General features: G+C 48.3%; 1 protein-coding gene across 3 annotated transcripts in view; it reads left to right on the forward strand.

Moving 5' to 3' along the window:
• THO5 (THO complex, subunit 5) overlaps positions 1 to 21,949 on the forward strand; it is a 149,145-nt gene that overhangs the window by 46,297 nt on the left and 80,899 nt on the right. For 2 of the 3 annotated variants that reach the window (XM_087399312.1, XM_087399311.1), the window contains exons 4-5: positions 7,561 to 7,895; positions 8,031 to 8,290. In XM_087399312.1, the coding sequence (XP_087255438.1) occupies positions 7,561 to 7,895; positions 8,031 to 8,290 (595 nt within the window). Of the gene's footprint in view, positions 1 to 7,560; positions 7,896 to 8,030; positions 8,308 to 21,949 lie in introns of all 3 variants that reach the window. The other variant, XM_087399313.1, reaches the window with a different exon arrangement.

Here is a 21,949-nt window from a genome sequence, read left to right on the forward strand (position 1 = left end):
GTTTATTTTTTTCCCTTTTTACCCCTCTAGGTACCCTTTTATAGGTGCTTCGTGCCTAAAAGGTGTGCCTATTCGAAGGGGTGTGACCCTAGGAATAGGTGCACCTTTTCATGAAGGGGCGTGTCCTTGTTTTTAAAAGGGGTGTCCCTACATGAATAGGTGTGTCCTTTTTTCCACGATGGGGTGTGGCCCTTGAGTGAGGAGTCGAGACTCTTCATCAAAAGGTGTGTCCGATGGTGGACAAGGTGCGTCCCTTGGTTTTGGGACAGCCCAAGCACCTGAAAAGACACGATTTTTATCGTGTCCATTCACATCAACTTGTGATGTGTGGGAGATGGAGAGGCCATAGATGACTTTAGGTAGGGTTGGCGCGAAAAATTTTTACGCTCATCCTCTCCATCTCTTCCATGCACAATGTGCACGGAATATCCTTCTAGCGGAAAAGATGTATCAGATCGGCGCTAGAAGGTGGGGGGCATTCCCTACAGGCAGGAGCAAATTTTGCTCTGATACCACTGTAAGAAATCCTAGATTTACTATATTTAGAAATGTGCTAAGGAACAGAAAGGAGACTGAAATAGCAGAGAACAAGGAATAATTGTATTGCTTGAATGTCTGTAGGGTATATGTTGTGTCATCCATACAATTGGCGTCTCTTATATAGAGAGTGAAGAGTCACACATGAAAAGGTGTGTACTCCAAAGGGTATGTGCATGAAGAGGTGTGTACCCCTTGTGAAGGGTGTGACCCTTGATGAGAGGGTACATTACAATAGGAATGTCTCTTTAATAGGATGTCTCTTGTGAAGGGTTGTGCCTCATAGGAAGTGTCCCGTCGAAAAGGCATACCCTTCCACAAGTGTCCATTCATCAAACCATCCATAAGTCTAGAAATAGAGAAAGGAATACGTCACAGATCGTGACACATAATGTCTTCTTTTGCGTATACCCTCTGTTGTGATTTCTAACATGGTATCAAAGCATAGCGGAAGTTTACAATTGGTGGAGCTTGAAGGCAAGGACCTTGTTGAAGGACGACCTTGATTCAAAGCTTTATGGAATTATCTTGTACGTCTAAAGGATTGTATGACTTAGTTTCACGGAGGTGTGTGCAAAGTCCTTTGGTTGCTACAAAAAGATTCTTGTTGATTGCTTAGTGATATCCAAAAGCTATGTTTGCAATGAAGGGTACCGGTGCAGGCAATTCAAAGGCTTCCAGTGGTGTCGGTGGAGGTGCTCCCACAACTACGATTATTGTTAATATAAGAACCATGTCCTCTATGACAACTTCCAATTTTGAAGAGAACGGAACGCTTGATTGGACAAACTATCCTATCTAGAAGGCAAAGATCTGGAGCCATCTGGTGGCCATGAAGCTGTGGAAGGTCACAACGAGAGTGAATCCAATGGCCACGGACATCAATGATGCGTCGGGAAAAGTTATCTTTGCTGTAGGTCCAGACCAGCTCAAAGCATGTGTACGAGACGAACGTGTCCCGGGTCCTAGCTCTCAATTGTTAGTTGTTCAATATGAGCATGGCTGAAGGAGATACTGTCCATGACCATCTCACGAAGGTGAAGAGTGGTGAGAGATCAGCTGGCATCAGTTGGTCAGAAGATGGACTCGCGCCAGTTGGCATTACTGCTACTTGGGATGCTGACAAGGAGTTTCAAGGGCTTTGTGACTACCATGACAGCAGGAGAGAGGAACAAACCTCTGCCTTTTGAGGAGCTGGGTCCCTTATTGCACAAAGAAGATGACAAGACATTGCTGGCAAAAGACAATATCAACTCTAACAAGGAGAACGGAAAGCCTAGTAATGGCAAGCCCAAGAAGGACAACTCTGAGGATGAAGAGGATACTTTAGAAAACAAGAAAAGGAGAAAGCAGAAGAAGTGCTTCTACTGTGATATGTTAGGTCCATTTGCGAAGGATTGTAGAAAGAAGGTGGATCAACAGAACAAGAAGGGGTCTAGCTTAGAATCATGGGAGTTAGGAAATACAATCAATCTGGTAGTCAGTGGAGAACTCTTTTGGGTGACGTCTCCTAGTGTTACTGAGGTACATATATGCAGACCTAGGTGTCACAGTGAGGATGTTTGATATTGAGATGTGAGTGCTTTGACTCTTTCAAGTGCTTGGCCAATAATATTGGGGGTGGATTCCATGGAGTGGCCTAAGTTTTTAGGGTCAGATAGACGCTGTGGTTCAGGGGGGCATCAAAGGACTACACAGGGACTTTAGAACAACAAAAATCTGAATTTGTACGATTGGATATATTCTAGTCTTACAAAGGTATATTAAAGGACTAACAAAGAAGTTGAACCTACCTCCTCACAACTACTCGTCACTCCATAGAAATCTTCGAAATTCAGCGTTAGTTGCTTTCTCCTTCTTGCTGAGAGATCACATTCTCTCTCTCCTTCTCTCTCTCTCTCTCTCTCTCTCTCACTTCTCTCTCTCTCTCTCACACACACACACACACACACACACACACACATTTTTTTGTTTAGTGAAAACTTTGAGTGCTTTATATTACAAGATAGCTATCCCAGAAAAAAATGGTAAGCTGAAATATTACATCAAGAGAAAATTTTCATGTAGGACAAATATACATCTTGATCTATGCAGTGAGTTTGCAGACAATCGAAGAGTGATTGCTGCAAAGAACAACGAAAGAAAACAAAAGTAGAAAAAAGAGAATCACCAAAGACTCTGTGGTTTCTAGCTTTCCAGAGAGTCCAAAGTGCCCAGTAGCGAACCCAGATGAAGAACAACCGGCCGTCTAGGAGAAATCCCAAACAATCAGAAAAGCTTGCCAAAAGAAGCCTGAGAGAATCTTAGTCTCAAAATCTGTGCTGAAGGAGGTCCAAGAAGCTCCGTATCTGAGGGCAATGCCAAAAGATATGAGATACAGATTCCCTCAGAGCTAAACACCGAGAACAGATAGCTGGAGCAATACCTCTATATGCTAAAAACTGTCCAGACGGAATAACCCCCAAGAGAACCCGCCATAGAAAGACTTGTTGTCTCAAGGGAACCTTGGAGTGCCAAATGTGCTTGAATCTCTTTCTTCACCATTTAATCGGATGATGCAAAGCCCAAATTTGATTTGCCTTATCCGACATCCAGGGTGGTGATAGCAGAACTTTACATAAATAAGAGACTGTAATGTGAGACAGCTTCAAAGGATGAATGGACGAGTATAAAGGAAGAATGGTCCAATCCTGAAGCCTGTCTTGAAGTTCTAAAGGCGGTACTGGCTGAAATGGCTGAAGCATTCGAGTAATGATTTGCCAAATAGGTCGATAATGCATTCCCAATCCATATTTTGCAGCAGCCAAAGGGAAGGATAAAAGAGTGCCATCATCATTAAGAACATCAGCCACATTAGAAATCCCTTTTGCATTAAGAAAATAAGAGCACTAGGGCTCTTGCAAGGCCAAGGGAGGAGAAAGAACTCGTGACCAGTGGATGCTCTCAGCTCACAAAGAGTTCCCTGTAGAGAATCTCATCCATTTCAGTGCAAATGTTAAAGAATATGCTTCCAATCGAGAAACATCTGAGAAACCATAGGGCACCCTTTGATTTTGCCTTCAATGCAGCTCACAAGATTTGGGTGAGCATAATCTCTGTACTGGAAGTAACCGCAAGCTTTTCTTGCCATGCTTTGACCGCCAAAAAATCTCCATAATGGTAGACATGAAGAAGACAGATCCTTCTTAGTGAAAAATATCAATGGCAGATAAAATTGAATATAAGCCACCAAGAGAGATTGAACAATGCGAAGACGGCAACGGCCAACTAGCCAACTTCCAATATTCCAATTTTTTCTTTAATTTAACAAGAAAACACACACACACACACACACACACGCACGCACGCACGCACGCACACATGCTAGGACCCAAGACAATCGTCGTGCTAGACCCCCCCCCGAAGGTCTTTATTCCTATGTGAAAAGAGAGTACCGATTACAAATCAGCTCACGGGCTGCTTAGTTCAAAAACATACGTGAAATCTTCTTTTACAAAGAGCTCTCAGCTCATTTCTTTTGGCAACATGCCAGGTGTCAAAATATCTAACTAAAATTTAGTTACATGCCTCAAAGGGCAGAATTCTAGGATCTTCGTAGCCCTCGGTCACATGGACTCCTCCTAGCTACTCTGTGGCTCCATAGCGCTTGGGCATCTTAGAACCTGCAACCATTAATTAAAGCGCACATAGCCATGGCACCCATTAATCATTAGCTCTTCTGCATGCAAATAAATTCTAGACTAATCCTAGTCTCTGTGGGCGTCCCCACCAAGCAAACATGTGCACATAAATTAACTAACTGTGTGGTTGACCGAATCGAGCCGTATTTACTATTTAAGGACTTTGACTAGGGGTCAAGGTGCCTTAATTAATGCTAGAACTCTCCGACTGGATCAAGGCTGACCGGAGTCGGCCTGCTTTGGCCGAAGCCAAGTCTTGTTGACCGAAGTCAACTCTTTCTGACTGTAGTCAGAGGTTCTTTGGTTAACTGCAGTTAACCCTCTTGGTATACATCAAGTCTTCCGAACTGTGGTTAAGTATACTTAGCTAGGGCTAAGTATCTTGGACCGAAGTCAATACTTTCACCAATTACATATAACTTTTTAAACATTATTAGTAAATGAAAGACTCTTTAATTATGATCAAGTAAATGGTAAATTGAATCTTTGACTTTTGACTATTTACAGCTTGGTGACATCCCCTCGGATTCTACTCAGTTGACCTCAACTGAAAAGCTTCCTTGTAAATATCCAAAAGCTGTGGATGATCAGACAACATGTCTTCATCCATCCACTTGGCATTCAATGCCAAATAGTTTTTGAATTTTACAAGATACCTGTAAAATTCCTTGCCCTGAGGGCCTTTGCGTACAATATGATACACAATTTCTTCTGGCTGAAGGACCTCCTCCAGCTCGGGTGTTGGAGGGTTTGCGACAGGCATTGAGGGAGTAGTGGTCGATGAACGAGAAGTGGCTGCGGTGGCAGCAGATGCTTGTGATGAAGAGACAGGTCTAGTCTCAGATCCATTGACAATACATGGGATACCAGCAGGTGGCACACCAAGTACAACCACATCGGATAGTTTGTACCATCAAGCTTGTCTTCATGGGCAAGCATTCCAAGAGATTGATGGTGAGCCATTGCAAATGTCAAAGTCTCAAGGCTATCACTACAAAGAGCTGGCTGCTCAAACTATCTGACTGCTAGCTGTAAATGTCAGGTAAGAATTAACAGCAATCTCTGCAAATGTGAATGCCAAAAGTGGCTGCTCATGCACTGAGCAAAATGCACAATCTTTCCCCTAAAATGACATGGAAAAAATAGTCCAATCAAAGGACCCCCTTGTGAATAGTTGTCCTGCAAATGTCTGCAAATCTGTCCAATGCAAATCTTAGCTGAATCTGTCCCAAATGGTGGCTGAATGCCACAAATTTCAAAGGAGGAATGGCCCGAATCAAAGGACAAATGCAAATAGAACCCAAATTTGGCTGTGCCAAGCGAAGGTCATTGCAAATTTCAGCAGATTCGGCAAAAGCCCCAAATTGGGAAAGGACAAAACTGCCAAAAAGAGGGCAAATTCAAAAATGCCCCAAATTTCACTACAAAATTGCAAATGTGACCCGATGTCCTGCAAATTCTGGCCAATGTGACTGTAAAACCCCAAATTTCAGATCAATGCGGCATAATATTAGTGCAATTAGGGCAAATGTGATACAATGCGCTGCAAATCTGAAATTATCCTTCAATCTCCTTGCAAATGTAACCAAAATGTACGGCGCTGCATGGAGATGCGTGCAGAAATTTATGGCGTTGCATGGAGACGCATTGCAACATGTTCGGAAATGTGCGCGGCGCTGTACACATGTGTCGTCAGGCGTCGCGGGAGTTGCTCGGGGGTTCTGAAGCTGTTTCGAACATGCGAATATCGTCAGCTGTTGCGGGTCTGTAGGAGCGTGCGGGTAGTGAAATGGCGAAGCTCTAATTTGCAAAAATGCCCATACCACGGACTAATGCTTGGAGCATACAAACAGAAGCCACTCCCATCCAAACTTTATCGCGCATTGGGTGGACACTCGTCGCATTTGATTGTTTGACCAGACGGTGGGTTGAGTAATGAGCACGGGGGAAGGCAGGTAGGAGCAAGAGAACTTGCTCTGATACCATTGTTGGGTGCAGGAAGCAATGGAATGGGAGTGGAGTGCAAGGGACTAAACAACAAGCTGAAGCAAACGTGAGTACTTGCAATTGGATAATGAGGTATATAAAAGGGGTGGCCTATATGGCCCCAAGTCAACCATATGGTTGACGGGTGAAGTCAACCCTATGAGTTGACCTGACCTACAAGGCACATACTAGGGCGAAGTGCTAACATCTAAGCTAGTGGACCCCATCATTTAAGCTCAATATCAACTAGACAGATCATGGCGGAGGCAAGACCATTGCATCAAGGAAATCTATCTATGGAAATCTTGGAGCCCGTGTTTGTTTGGGTTTTGTGCAGAATTTGGAATCACCATTTCTCACTTTCTCATCCTTAGTGCATTTGCCCTTTGAATCATTTGGATTTTGATGCTTCCTTAGAAACGTTGAAGTTAGAGGGGTGATTGCTTAAATGTGATGTTGTGGTAGTCGTAGAAGGTTTGCTTCTCTTAATTTAAATAGTGAAATTGATTTGGTGAATGCAGAAATGTGTGGAAGCCTTCAAGCTCTTTGTCTCTTGTAAAAGGACTTGATATTGGAATAGAGGATGACTTTTTACGAGGTCTGAAATGAACCGGCATAATGTGGGCGATTTGGTCTTCTCACAAGGAGTTTTGTCCTCTCAGAGTAAAGAAACTGTCCTTTATCTCACTTCTTGCTATGCTTTATTATGATCTCTTACTTTCTCCTACCTACGAAGGTTTCCTAGAGCAAGGCAAAGCCTTACTTTTCGGGAGCTTCCAAGCATCTTTGGTCTTTCCCTATTTTGGAGGGCATCAACAGGCTATCAGACACTACCTTGCATTACTAAATCCCATATTTGGTTTTCTCCTTTCTTTGTCTCACATTTTGCTATGCTTTATTATGAGCTTTTATTTTTGCTTTTGGAATACTCACATCTTCTCATTTTTTCCTCTTGGAGTCTTTCTCCTTACCTGAACCTTTGATGCTTAGGCATCCATTCAAAGGGTGATTGTAATTGAAGATTTTGTTCACATCGCTGTATTCCTCTTGGTAATACTGTGCTTGGCTAGTAGACAGGAATGACCACATATCACTCCCGAATTGCTAACTGACGAAAGGGAGACATGATAGCTAGGTAGCTAAATCAGAACATGTTACATATCAAATTCTTGGAAATTTTGTATTGTGAACATGCACATGGTTTGTATAATCGCGTAACTTTGAGGCAGAAGGGTTTAAAGCCTTTAAAAGAGGTTATAAACGATGCTCTGAGTTTTAAATGTTGCTGCCATCTTTGGGACTCTGTCCAACTCAAAGCATAGGAGATACAGTTAATAACGTGTATGTGAACTTGCAGGTACTAACTCTGGAATTCCTGAAGAGAGCAAACCAGATGAGGAGCCACAGGAAGAAGATGATGATTCACAACGTCGAAGGAAAAGGGCTAAGAAATCACATATGAAAGAGACTGCAGAAGGAGTCTATCAGACTCATCCATTATCTGTCTTATGGCATATACATGATGAGACTCCTGGGGAGGATGAGAAACCAAATAAGTTGATGTCAATACGATTCGAGTATTTGATGAAGCTAAATATTGTTTGTGCTGGCATTGAAGGTGCACAAGATGGTCCTCTTGAACTACTCACAAATCTTTTCCCTCATGACACTGGCATTGATCTCCCTACTCAGGTTTGAGAATTACTTTCCTGATGAATGGATTTACTGCAGACCTCAGTCGGCTCAGTCTTTTACAAGATCTTAGAATTGTCATTAACTGAGAGTCCTTATTTTTGGGTGGGTGTTGGTGAGTGGGCTCTTTTGCAGGTCGCCAAGCTGTCTGCTGGTTTAGATTTTGAATATGATGCCAAGCGACCTCTGCATCCATATAAGTGGGTTCAGCATCTGGCTGGTGTTGACTTCCTTCCTGAATGCCCTCGTGCGATTTTAGATGGGCATTCAACAGGAGGGGAACACTCAAAGAGGGCAATGATTTGCGATGGGTTGGCAGCGTATCGTCAGCAGCATCGTGTTCAAACAATATTGGGGAAGCTTCGCAGTCGAAGGAAGGCTCATTGTGCTCTCAAGTGAGTTGTTATACTAGGTAATTTCAGAAGGGGAATAAATTGCAAGGCGTTTAACGTTGCTTATTTCGATGATTTGCTTGCATGACATGTTGTGAAGCGGTTTCGCACATGCTGAGCCTGGTGCTTGAATCATATTTTTTGGTGTGATAATGCCTTACAAGCATTTTATTATTTTAAATCCTAGAAACAGCTGAATTCGCCCTTCTGTCCTGACAATATACCTGTTTACTGGTGGGCAATATTGATTACGCCTGCTGACTTTGGCAGATGGACCCATGACCCATCATAATGATGTAGAATGAACTGATTAAGCTGAATTATCACCAATATCTACCATCAAGTGACTGCCTAAGCACAAGAAAACTATGCTCCAAGTGGAAGCCTCCTTGAAAGTCCAAGCAACTGCTAAATTGACTATGTCATAGTAGACCAGCAAAATTGTTCAAATGTAGCAAAATTGTCATAGTAGACCACCAAGGATTTTCATGAATCATAATGGATGGGAACAACTTGAATACTCTAGTTTGAGTATCCTACAGATGCCTTGCGTTGACTAAAAACTCATGTAATATGGCCTATTACAGAAACATTTGCTTTAAGAATTGGAATACTCAAGCTGTCTGCTCCGCTTGGCGGGAAGGGGCGGGAAGGGTCAGAGAGGGCAACTAACTCATTATTGAGACTTGAGAGTTGGGCAAAGGAGGGAAAGGGCAAGAGCCTAAGCTTCTGGTTCTCTTGTAGCTTAGAAATATCTAGCTAGAAGAATCCCTGGAATGGGGTCTCCATTCGGCACTTTCTCTAGAGCGTAGTCAACCATGAATCAATAGTATCCTCTGCAGGCTAGGGGAGTGGTTCAAACGCAGAATGGATGCCCAATACTCATCCACATCCCCTTCAGCATGCGATCCTTCCGGACTGAAGTGTATGCCAAGTAGAATTGAGGCCCAAAATGGATGAAACTGAAAATACGTGTGTGTGTGTGTGTAGCAGATTGTCCCTTTCTTTGGGGCTTTTTTTGGTAATATAATGACAACCGGTTTTCACCTAGAAAAAAAGGGGGGTGTATGTGTGTGTGTGGGTTTTCCTCTGTGGATCTTTATAGTTTTTCCAGGTCCTTAATGCATCGATCCCTTTAGGATGCATATGTTGGGTGTGGGAAGCAATGGAATGGGAGTGGAGTGCAAGGGAGCAAACAAGAAGTTGATTGAACTCGACGTACTTGCAAATGGAGAATGAGAAAGTACAAAGGGGTGGCCTATACGCCCCCAAAGTCAACCATATGGTTGACCAATGAAGTCAATCTAAGGGTTGACTGAGTCCTAAGACTAGCCTATTTGCATTTTCGAAAAGCCTCATGTTTTCGAAGGCCTCGTGTTGCCTTTGGGGATTTTTCTTGCAATAGGTACAGCTTGGGACAGCAGAGTCTTTTGCAGACATAAGCTTTGAAACTTGGGCAGATTTTTGGCACTTGATTCTTAGAGGTTGCCTTTCTCTCATTTGCTTTGCCAATTGGTGCATTTGCCTTGTATTTCAGCACCATGTCTGGTGGCAAAGATGATTTGTTTGGGCTGATTGGGGCCGATGACAAGCTTGATGGCACCAATTATCCCATGTGGTCATACATGATGGGACATGTTTTGGTTGCCAAGAATCTATGACATATTGTTTCAGATTCTGAGGCCAGGCCTACATGCACTGTTATTGGTGCTACATTTTCAGCCTCTACTTCTTCAAGTGATGGGTCTTGAGGTGATGGTTCTACTGCTACAGCCAGACTCCTGCACCTCCTGCTCCAGGTGCTTTGCCTCCTTCACATGAGCAAATTCAGTGGGATGGTCGTGATGCCAAAGCACATGCCTTGATTGCTCTTTCAGTAAAATGGGTTATTATCCCTCATATTTGGTCTTGCAAGACAGCTAAGCAAGCATGGGATCAATTTGCATCTTTGTATCAGGTGCGGAATGAGGTGAGGGTTGCCTATCTCTGCAGGCAGTTGAAAGATTTAAAGCTTGATGAGGGTGGTAACATGGATGCCTATCTCACTAACGTGGAGTTGAAAGAGCAGTTGGCCAACATTGATGAGATTATGCCTGATTCTCAGTTGGTTTCTAATACCCTTGATGGGTTGCCTTGATTCATATCAAGGCTTTGCTACTACATTGAGGTTGGTTGCAGGGGGTGACGCCAATCATTTCTCATTTGACCAGCTTGTTGCTCTTCTTCTTCAGGAGGAGCAAAGTCGTGTGAATTGCAATGCTACTATGGCTAGTGATCAAGCATTTGCTGCCCATCACAAACAAAAAGGTAAAGGCAAGGTTTCAGCTGGAAAGCCCTCTATTTCCCATGTTGATCATTCACATGGTGTCTCTTCTTCAGGGGATAACAAAAAGAAGAAGAGATGTAATTATTGCAGGAAACCTGGGCATGATATTTCTGAATGCAGGAAGCGCATAGCATCTGAAGAGAAAAAGAAAGAGTCTGGTCTTGTAGTATCTGGTTCTTCTAGTGCAGAAGATCGACATGAGTCCGCTAATTTCGCACAAGAACACCATTGGGCTTTCTTGGTTACATGTTAGTATAATCTTGATGTTCATGATGCTTGTATGGCAGTTTCAGATATTCGTGATGCCTGGTTCTTTGATAGTGGTGCTAGCAAGCACATCACTTCCTGCAGGAAGTTATTCAACTCATTGGAGCTTACATCTAAGGGGGGCAGTGTCACATGTGCCAATAATGCATCATATACCGTGAAAGGTATTGGGCAAGTTGCTCTTACTTCTGTCTCTGGTGGTATTGTCACTCTAGAGCATGTGCTTTATGTTCCAGGCATTCGTTACGAACCTCATTTCTATTTCAGCCATTGCTACATGTGGCTTTCAGGTTATTTTTTATGGTGTGAGGTGTGCAGTGTGTGATGTTACACATGCCTTTACCCTGGTTTTGACTGGCACATTGTCTAGCGGTCTTTACAGACTTCATGCTTATAACATATGTTCAGATGATGATGCTGCACTTGCCGATGCACATGCCTTTGCTATTGATTCTACCATGGCAGATACTCATTTGTGGCATGAGAGGTTTGGACATCTTAATTTTGGAGACGTGGGGAAGTTATATAAGGAAGATATGGTTGTGGATCTTCCCAAAATGCATATGCCTACCAAACATGTTTATGAACCATGCTTACTTGGTAAGATGCGCCGTGCTGCGTTTCCCAAGGATGGGAGAGTTGGCACTTCACGTAAGCTTTATTTGGTTCATAGTGATGTTTGTGGACCCATGCGGGTTGCAGCTCTTGGGGGGTTCTACTATTTTGTTACTTTTATTGATGATTGCAGACTATCACACCTTATGAGGCTTGGATGGGTCGTAAGCCTCACATTTCCCACATGAGGACTTTTGGATGCTTAGCTTATGCTCTTGTGCCTTCACAGAGACGCACTAAGTTGGATGATAAAGCTACTAAATGCATTTTTCTTGGGTATAGTTCAGAGAGCAGGGGCTATAAGCTATATCAGCCCCTCACGGGCAAGTGTTTTGTCAGTCGGGATGTTCTGTTTGATGAATCTTCCACTATGACTTTGCTGGACTGTCACAAACAGCCCGTTGTTGATGCCCCATACATATTTGACAGCTTGATGCCTTTGTTTCCATCCAATGCTCGGGATGATGTTCCATCTGAGGTTGTCCCTCCTCCATTTGTTGGTCATTTGCAGCCACATGTGCATGCAGAAATTCAGCTTGATATGCCTCTCATTGATCAGGATCATTTGCACAGGGCTCTTGACCGAGAAAGAGCATAAATTCAGGAGCCTAAAAAGGTACCTCGTTGGCTCCTTGACACATTAAAAGACAGCAAACAAGACACTCCTCTGCCAGCCCGTACGAGAGCAGCTGTCTGGAAAGAGCATGCTAGTTTTGTTGCTTATGCTTTGGTTGCTATAGAATGCAATGAAGAGCCATTATGTCATCAAGATGCCTTTCAGAATGATTGTTGGATGAAGGCCATGCAAGCTGAATTGGATTCTAGCCATCAGAATGACACTTGGGAGTTGTGTGATTTGCCTTATGGCAGGAATGCCATTGGAACTAAGTGGGTTTACAAGATCAAACGGAAAGCTGATGGTTCAATGGACCGTTACAAAGCCCGTCTTGTTGCTAAGGGCTATGCTCACCAGCATGGCGTTGACTTTGAGGAGAATTTTGCTCCCATTTCTAGGATCACTACCATTCGCATTGTTATTGCCTTTGCTGCCCACTTTCATTGGCAGATACATCAGCTTGATGTTAAGATAGCTTTCCTTCATGGGCATTTGCAGGAAGAGGTCTATGTTTCCCAACCTCTTGGCTTTGAGTTTGAAGGTTCTGAAAGCAAGGTATGCCGCTTGAAAAAGGCCCTCTATGGATTAAAGCAAGCACCTCGGGCTTGGTATTCGAGGATTCATATTCATTTGCTCACACTTGGCTTTCATCCACAAGCGTGGAACAGATTTGCTGATTTTAGTCCTTTATGTGGATGACATGCTTGTAACTGGGACACATGCTCAGCAAATTGCAGATTCTAAAATTGATTTGCAGCAGACATTTGCTATGTCTGATCTTGGTCTTCTGCACTACTATCTGGGCATTCAATTTGCTAGCAGTGAGGGGGGCATTATGCAGTTTGCCCAACGAGTAGCCCTTGCATACATGCTTTTTTAATTGCATGCATGGGTGGAAGATCTATGACCATGTCATGTGAATGCATCTTCACCGAACTGTTGAAGTTGAGATGTCCCAATCTCTCATGCCATAGATGTGTATCAGAAATTATAGATTCGGCCATAGCATTAGCTTCTATAGCAGCTTGTTGTGCATATATGTCAAGATGATATAGCTCTCTATGCAATATAGTTATCGTTCAAGATGATATAGCCCTTTATCAAGTGTTTAAGTGTTCCAGTAAGTACAATATAGTTATCATACCCATTATCATAAATGGCACAACGATAACCATCAGAAAGAACTTGGAAGCCCTATGTGAAGATGGTTGAGATAGAAATCAGTTCTTTTTGATACGTGGAACATATAAAACTTCCACAAGTGGAATGGTATCACCTGACACTATAGTGACAAGCACTTGACCAATTCCTTTCACAGGATATGCTGCATTATTTGCACAAGTGATAGTGCCCCCCTTTGGAACACCACTCAATGTGTGAGAGAGATTTTTGCAGGAAGTGATATGCTTGGAAGCTCCACTATCAATGTGCCAGTCTGAGGTAAAATCTGGGGCTGCAAAAGCTGAATCATGCAGAGTAGGATTATAATGACACTCCATAATAAATGCCCACTCATCATGAGCAAGATTGGCTGCCTCTGTATTTGGGACATTAGCAGCTAGAGTATTTGTGACAGCAAGACCTTGCTGTCCTAGCTGTTTCTGCTCCTTCTCGGAAGTAATATGCTTCTAGCACTCAGAGATGTCATGATGACCTGGTTTCCTGCAATAATTTGCCCCCATCGAGTGTGGTGGATACAACTTGTGAGTTTGGTACAATCTCATCAACATTGATGAGCTGCTCTTTGAAGTCCTTGACCTGTGTCAAATATGCTTCCATGCTGCCCCCTTAATTCATCTTTACATTGTCAAGCTGCCTATGCAAATAAGCAACTCTGGCCTCATTGCGTATCTGATAAAGACTGGCTAGAGTGTCCCATGCAGCCTTGGTGGCATTGTTGGAACTGTACGCGTACGGTCGTCTGTACCGTACGGATTCCGTATGTGTATAGAAATTGATTCCATACGCGTTTTTTTTTTTTGGGGAAAAAAAACGCATGACCTGATTATTAACCCGTCCGCACGGCGCATTCTGCATTTCGAGGCAAACGTTTTTCCACCCTCCAAGCTTCACCTGACCGTACCATGCTGCGTGGACATTCTGTACAGCCAACCTCATAGCCAGCCCTACAAGTTCTAACTTCCAAGCTCCAGCCTCCAACTGGTGATGTTGCTCACGACCGTACGTGCACCTGTAGGTTGTGACCTCACACTTTATACAATGTAATGAGATGGCTATATCATTATGTAGGTGTGGGTCTGGGGTTTGGAGATGTCTCTATTGATGATCTCCCACATCGAGCGCTAGAGTATAAAGGTGATGGTGTTGAAAGTTGAGCTGCTTGGCCTTCAGCAAGTAGAGACTCTCTCAGCTTTGTGAGTCGTGCCCTCAGCCTTTAGGAGTCAATTGAAGGAGGACCGAGGTCACTCCCTCTTATCTCTCCCATGTCCTCTGTTGAATCTTGGTCTTGAAGGCTCTTTTGAGTCTGCATTTCAGATTCTTCTCTCTCTTTCTCACTGCGTGCGGGCAGGAGTTGGTAGAGGAGTGGCCTCATATTTTCTATACTAGATGCACATGTCATTGCCTTACCGAAAAAACAGTGCTGATTATATTACTTCGAAAAAACAAGATACATGAGGTCAGTTTTGCAACTGACGGGCTGCGTTCACAAATCGGACGCAACCCCACATGGAATCAAAAAGCTCTCTCTCATGGAGGGATCGGGCGGGTGTGAGTAAACAGCCAGAGAGGTGGTGAGTAGCGCCACTGAAGGCCCTGAGAAGTATGCTCGAAGAAGAGGCCCCGCGTATCCCAATCTCGGAGTAAACGTCTCCGCTTCTCCCGGCCAGCCCGGGAGTCTCCCTGAATTTGGTCCCACTGGCCTCTGAGTGTGTGGATGATCTCACTCCAGATGTCGGCCATGATCTGGGCAGTCGAAAGAGAGATACCAGCGAGGATCTGCGCGCAGCGCGAGGTCCAAATGTGCCAGCCAGTGATGCTGCTAATAATCTCCCAGACTGGTTGCCTCTGCTGAGAACCTGTGTCCGCCTTTGCCAAGTGCGGCGGGATGCCCTCCAGCGGCCCCCAAGTCCCCTGTGTGATAAGGAATATGGGGTCCTGCGGGCTTGCCTCGAACAACTGATGAAAGCCAGGTGTGGTGCTGCACGAGCAGAACGCGCCCCATGTGATCAAACCTAGCTCCGGTGCTGCACGTGTAAGGATCCCGAAGGTCCATCTCCACACTTCCTGGGCGCGAGTGCAGCTCTACAGGCAGTGTTTTGGTGACTCCTCGTCCTCATGACAGATCTGACAAAGTCCATCTTGACCAATCTGCCGCAACCAGCTCCCCACTGGAAGACCCTTGTGGGCGAGTAGCCAAAGGAAGTAGGAAATCTTCCGCGGCCGCCAGCTCTCCCACAGGGCCTTCCAGAAGGCCTGCAAAAATGGCCTGGAGATACCCTGAGCATACCAACTGGGCCGCTGAGTGGGCGGGCGGCTCTGCATCCTCTCGAGAACTCTCCTGCCCAATGTCGTACTGTAAGCGAAGAAAGGGATCGGCCCCTGGCCTGCCACAACCTCTGGCCATCTTCACTCACCTGGGTCCTAATCAAGCTCTGACAGGGCCCGCCCCTCCCAAAGCCAGAGTCGCCATAACTGCAGCTGATCCTGCTCTATGCTAGGATCGATCCGCCAGACCTTCCCCACGAGGCCTACGACCCGAACCCTCTGCCACGAGAGAAGGGGGTCGATGAGCACACCCTCTCTCCTGAGTCGGCCGTCCCCCGAAACCGCGAAGAAGGAAACAGAGGTGTCGTCCATCCGGCCTGCAACCACCAGTGTCCAAGCCAACGGTCATCACCAGGCATGAGGATCTGAAACTCGGGTGGAACCAACCAACCGGCAGGAATTGCTCCGTCTATCTCTGTGCGTCTCGCCTGAGCTCCACGGACACCTCCAGCTGCAGCTGCTAGAGCAACGGTCTCCAAGTGTCTGTAAGTGTCCCTCCAAACTCGAAGGGACCGGGCTGGTCCCCGCATCCAACCGTCCCACAGGATATGTGACCTCTCCCCCAGCTGAAGGCCCAAGGTATCTCTGACCTGATCGTTCCAGATGAGCGGCTGGCGGTCGATCTCCTCCTGACTGTTAGGAGGGAGCTGAAGGAGGCTGAGACGGAGTCGCCTCCAAACCATGAGAAGGCTACGAATGAGTGGGGAGCGGGGGTAAGTAAGCGGTGCAGAGGTGAAGATCCACCGGAGGGACGGTAGCCACTCTCCACCTCGGCGTGGGACGCAAGAACTGATCCCCTGCTGAAGTAACATCTTCCACGTTTGCCCCCCCGGGATCAAACCGCGAATAACTAACTTGCCCAGCAGGGCCTGACTCTGAAGCTCAGGATCAATGACCCCCAAGCCACCCTCAGCCTGCGGAAGAATGACTGTCTGCCAGGCTACCCTGGCTCTGGTATCTCTGAGACCATCCCCCCCAGACCAAAGGAAATTCCGGACCATCCTCCTGAGTTGTGCCACGCTGGATTTCGAGAAGCACCAACAAGAGGCCACATACCAGGCCGTGGCTAGGAGAACCTGGTTGACTACAAGAGCACGACCTGCAACAGAGAGCTTAGCAGTGCTCCAGAAAGCCAGCTTCCGTCGAATGGAATCTAGCACCGGGAGAAACTGCTGAGCTGGCGTGATGTCCAAGCCGACCTGAAAGCTGAGATATCTAGCTGTCTGCCCCCGCGGGATCCATCTGAAACCCAAGAACCTCCCCCACTGTGAGCATGCCTCAGGGTTTGTGAGAAAACCAACTGATTTGTTCCAGTTGATTTTCGCACCGACTGCCGAGCAGAAGACCTCTAAGGCCAGCCTCACCCTCTCCAGCATCATCTCATCATCCTGAACGTACAGCGCTGTGTCATATGCATACTCCGAGTCCAGGAGCTCCGTGTCCTCCCTGATGGGAAGGCGAACACCCCGATTCCCGGTCGACCTCGCCCGAAGATAGTATGTCATCGCCTCGGCGAAGAATAGAAACAGGTAAGGAGCGAGGGGGCAACCTTGCCGCGCTGATCTCTCCAATCGAAAACGCTCTCCCATCCTGCCACCGATGATGACCCTGCTGGTAGCTGTCCTATATAACGCTGAGATACCCTGAATCCATCCTACTGGGAATCCCAGTCTCTCCAAAGTACCCTCCAAGAAGGACCAGTCCACTCGATCGTAGGCCTTCTCAAAGTCGAGAAGTAGAATGGCTAATTGCGACCCGCTGTGCTGAGCCCACTCCGTCGCCTCTGAGAAGGTAAAGACATTATCCAGGATACTGCGATCTTGGACAAAGCCTGTCTGAGTGTCATGAATGAGGTCAGGAAGTAGTGGCCGAACTCTGGCACTGATCATCTTGCCAAGGATTTTGTAGGCAGTGGTGAGAAGAGTGATCGGGCGCCACTGGCGGATCTCGTGTCGGTCTCCTCCCTTCGGGATGAGGCAAATCAATCCAGAAGAGAGGCTCTTTGGCATATGTCCGCTGCTGAAAATCCTCTGGAGGGCTGCTAGGAGGGGCTGATGGATTTGATCCCAGAAAGAGGCGAAGAAAGCGCGAGAGAGCCCATCCTCGCCAGGGCATTTCTGCCCATCGATGGCCAACAAGGCCTCCTGCATCTCGACAGTGGTGAACGGAGCCATCAGCGTCGTCTGCATGTTGGGCTGAACAAGGGCTGGAATGTGCCTCCACACTTCCTCGCGGGAGCGTCTAGAACGGGGGGCAAGCTGCTCCTGCTGGAAAAGAGTCCTGTAGAAGTCGGTAGCCAACCCCAAGACCTCTTCCGGATCAGAAACGATGTGCCCCTCCACCTGCTGATCACCTGTTGCCCTCTGGCCATGCGTCCTGAAGAACTCCTTGCTCATCCGATCGCCCTTCCGAGCCCAGTAGGAGAGGGAGGCGTGATAAGAAAACTCTGAGCGACGCTGGAGAGTCTCCTCAAGAAGGGCTCTAGCTCGAAGGGCCTGGATCCGAAGCTCCTCCGAACCCGGAGCTGCCTGCTGGAGTCGCTGAATGGAGGCGAGGTCCCTACGAAGAGCGCTCTCTCTGCCCCACCACTCCTGGCGAACCTGAAGGGCTGCGAGCTGACAAATCTGGCTGGACTCCTGCAAAGCCTGTGCCACCGACTCTACCAGATCCACGCACTCGCCCCAATCTCTGTCCCAAAGGCTACCGATACTGCTGCGCACCTCCTCCCTAGAGAAGATGGAATCAGGAATCCTGCACGAACGGGGAGGAAGGAACTGAGCTGCCGAGTCTAGTGATAGGAGCACTGGCGGGTGGTCGGAGAGTGTCGTCCCTGGCACTATATCCACTTGACCACCTCTGCTGATTGCCCAATCACTGACATAAAATCTGTCCAGTCTCTCTAGGAGTCTGCCTCCTTCCCTGCGGAAGCCCCACGAGAAGTCCAAGCTCCCATGCCAACGTCGGAAGGACGGGTCTCTCCAGCTGTCCCTACCTCCTGTCGTGAAGATAAAGGAGTCCCAAGCGGACTGCTCTGCCTGAGCTATACCTGTAAACTCTGGTCCTCAGCCCTGCTGGTCCTCCAAAGCCTCCAGATTGTTGAAGTCACCTCCAACAATCCAGGAATCCATGTCTGGGAGAATCTCTGTGAGTGTCCTCTAGAAAGTGGCTCTGCGGAGGTTTGTGGGTGCATAGATGTTGAGGACTCCTATTTTGGAGCCCTCCAACTCTAGGCCAACCCAAAGTGCACGGCGTGGGATCAACGTACCATGACCAAAAACTCCCTGGGCAAACGGCTCGCAAACGGAAGTACAAACACCGCCACTCCTCCCCTGTGCTCCGATCGAAGGCTCCCAATAAGTGTGAGAGCATCCAGGGAGGATCTTCCCGCAACTACGGGGGTGAGCCACTGAAAGCTTATGCTCCTGGAGCAAGAGTATATCCAAGCGACCAATCACTGCTGGCTGAAGTTTCTGTCTCAAGATGAGCTTCCTAGGACCACGGGTGCCAGAAGAATGAAACCCGTTCACATTCCAGGAGACAAGGTGTAAGCTCATGATGAGGGCTGGTAGGCTGCGAACAACTGTCTGCTCGCGGCTGAGGTTGATGAAGAGGCTGAAGTTTCGGAATGAAGGTGTTGACGCTTTTGTGAGGGTTTGGAGGGGGAGGCGGGGTCATCCTGCCCGTTCTTCAGAACTTTTAGCAAAGGCGTGAGGCCTTTGGTGCCATGGACAAACACTTTCTCGAGCCAACTCGAGATCTCTGAAGTGGTCATCCCATAGAAGGCGCGAAGTTTCTGGGGAGTCCAGGCTCTGACATCCTGGGGTAGGGGCCACGACAGAGGGGGTCTGAGGATCACAATCAATCTGAAACGCTTGGCGGCGCATCGCCACCGCAGGCGCACGTCACCCTCGGACCACTGAGTCTCGAGAAGCTGTCCACCCGACGGGCCTATCCAAGAGCAAATCTGAGCGTGCGTCTGCTCTTTGAGAGCCTCCCAAACCGAGTCGTCTGTCCAGGTCTCGGTGTCGTCGCTGAGAAAGGTGAAAGCAAAGCTGGGGCCATCCCTCGGGGCCAAGGTTGCGATCTTCCCATCCGCCCCTTTACGGAGCAGGAAGATACTGATGTCGAGGTAAGCAGGGAAGGTCCCGAGGTCGGCCACATCTAAGTAATCCCAGGGACCAGATCTGTAGAAGTCGCGAGGAAGCTCTCTCTCTTGGAGCTGAGGCCCGCCAGAGTCTGCACCTGAGGGGGTCGAGCTAGCAGACAGGGAAGACTGCTCCAAGGGTGGTGCAGACTCGGGATGGCCTGCCTGGGGTGGGGAAGGGGAAGGAGGCTGAGGGGTAGGCAACTCAGACTCCACGGAAGCGGCTAGCGGGGGGGCGGAGGAGGGGGAGTGGGGGCTGCCCGCGGTTGAGGAACCACCGGTGCAGCTGACACTGCAGGAGAACTGAGAGGGGCGGGGGAGGGGGGATGGGGCTGGAGCTGGGACTGGGGCTGAAGAGGAAGAGAAGGGGGCTGAAGAGGAAGAGGCGGGGGGGGCTGAGAGGGGGGGGGGCGGGGGGGGCCGAGAGGAATTGGAGAAGCGTGGACAAGCAGCAGCCAGGTGCCCAAAGCCGTGACACCTCGGGCACTGGTCTAGCTGTCCTGTAACTACCATGCTCTGAGTAATGCTGCCAGCATCTGTCACGATCTCAATCACTGTAGGGAGGGACGCAGGGTCAGCCACAGCCACTCGGACTCTGGGAGCTCCTGCCGCAGTAACCGCGTCGACGAAAGTATCATGCATCACACAGCCAAAGTGGGAACCCAGGTCCCTGACTATCGGCCGCAACTCAGTAGCAAGGCCTGGAAATACTAGCGTCACTGGGTGGCGAGGTATGCGGAAACGAGCATCAAAGTCCGCTGCGCTAAACCCTCGGTACCAAGGGACTATCATGATGATCTTGCCATCCACCGATGTGGGGGAATTAGCAATCAGGTTGCTTGCAGCTTTCGCAGTGGATAGTTTAAGCCAGAAGATGCCCCTTCCCATAAGGGCCACCTCCTCAATGTGACTATCCTCTAGCATAAGCGTGGATTGCAGCCAATCCTTGATGGCTAGTCTGGAGGGGGAATGTCCGATGACTCTGCCATAGACTGAGGTGTGGGCAAAGTCATTGGCAACCTATTGTACTCGGGAAGATTGTTGCTCTGTCAAGATCACGCGGTAGGCTTCTGGAGAGGGGGGGTCCGGCTGGGCCTCCGGTTCCGGGCTTTCCCCAGTTGACTTCCCTCCTCTTGATAGGAGGAACTCTTCGCAGGAGAGGGCTTTCTCCGCTACCAGGTTGGGTAGGGGAGCCGCCATACCGCCAAGACAAACTGCGAGAACTCCGATGAGGAAGAGGCTGCCACCAAAAAGGGGGGAGGAGATAGACGAGGGTGGAGCCTGGGTTTGGATGAGGAGGCGGCAAGCGAAGCGAGAGCGAGGCGAGAGCGAGGGCGGGGGGCGGAGGGCGGAGGCGGGGGCGGAGGGTCGAGGCGAGAGTGGGGGTGTGGCAGGGTGAAGGGAGGGGCGGCGGCGAGGTTGGAGGGGTGAGGCGGGCACGGTGAGGTGGGCGAGATGAGGGTGGGGCGAGGCGGGCGCAGCGAGGCGGCGAGGCGAGGCGGGAGAGCTGGCGCGGTGAGGCGGGCGCGGTGAGGCGGGCAAGGTGGGGCGGTGGGGCGGGCGGGGTGAGGCGGGCGAGGGCGGGCTAGGCGGGTGAGGCGAGGGCGGGCTAGGTAAGGGCGGGTGAGGCGATGGCGGGCTAGGCGAGGGCAGGCGAGGCGCGGGCGGGCTAGGCGAGGGCTAGGCTGGGCGGGCGAGGGCGGGCTAGGCGAGGGCGGGCGAGGCGAGGGCGGACTAGGCGGGTGAGGCGGCCGAGCGAGGGCGAAGGCGAGGTGGGGGAAGCGCAAGGCGAGGCGAGGGGAGGGCGAAAGCGCAGCGAGGGAGGGCGAGGCGGCGAGGCGAGCTCGCAGGCGAGGCGGGCGAGGGAGGTAGGCTATGGCGAGGGAGGGAGGGAGGGATCGCAGGAGCGGATGTTGTTCATCAGCTTGCACGTCATTGCCTTGACCTCTTGTTTGAGGACATTGGGCAGCTTGCTTGGGTGAAGCCAGTGTTAACACATGCCAACATGATTGTCATGTTTGTTACTCGGAAGCACATTGTGTTAGCATTATATAGAACTTTGAGCAAGAAGGAATTAATGAAACTTGCATAGACTCGGTTTGCTTACATGTTTTTCGTGTTAGCAAACTTGTTGGATGATAGAGTCTACAATGGATTGCATCGTATGGTTGTGAGTGATGAGTACTG

Source organism: Dipteris shenzhenensis, chromosome 28 (genome assembly GCF_047967505.1).
Source record: "Dipteris shenzhenensis isolate YYH24624 ecotype China chromosome 28, Dip_SZ_1.0, whole genome shotgun sequence".
NCBI lineage: Eukaryota > Viridiplantae > Streptophyta > Polypodiopsida > Gleicheniales > Dipteridaceae > Dipteris > Dipteris shenzhenensis.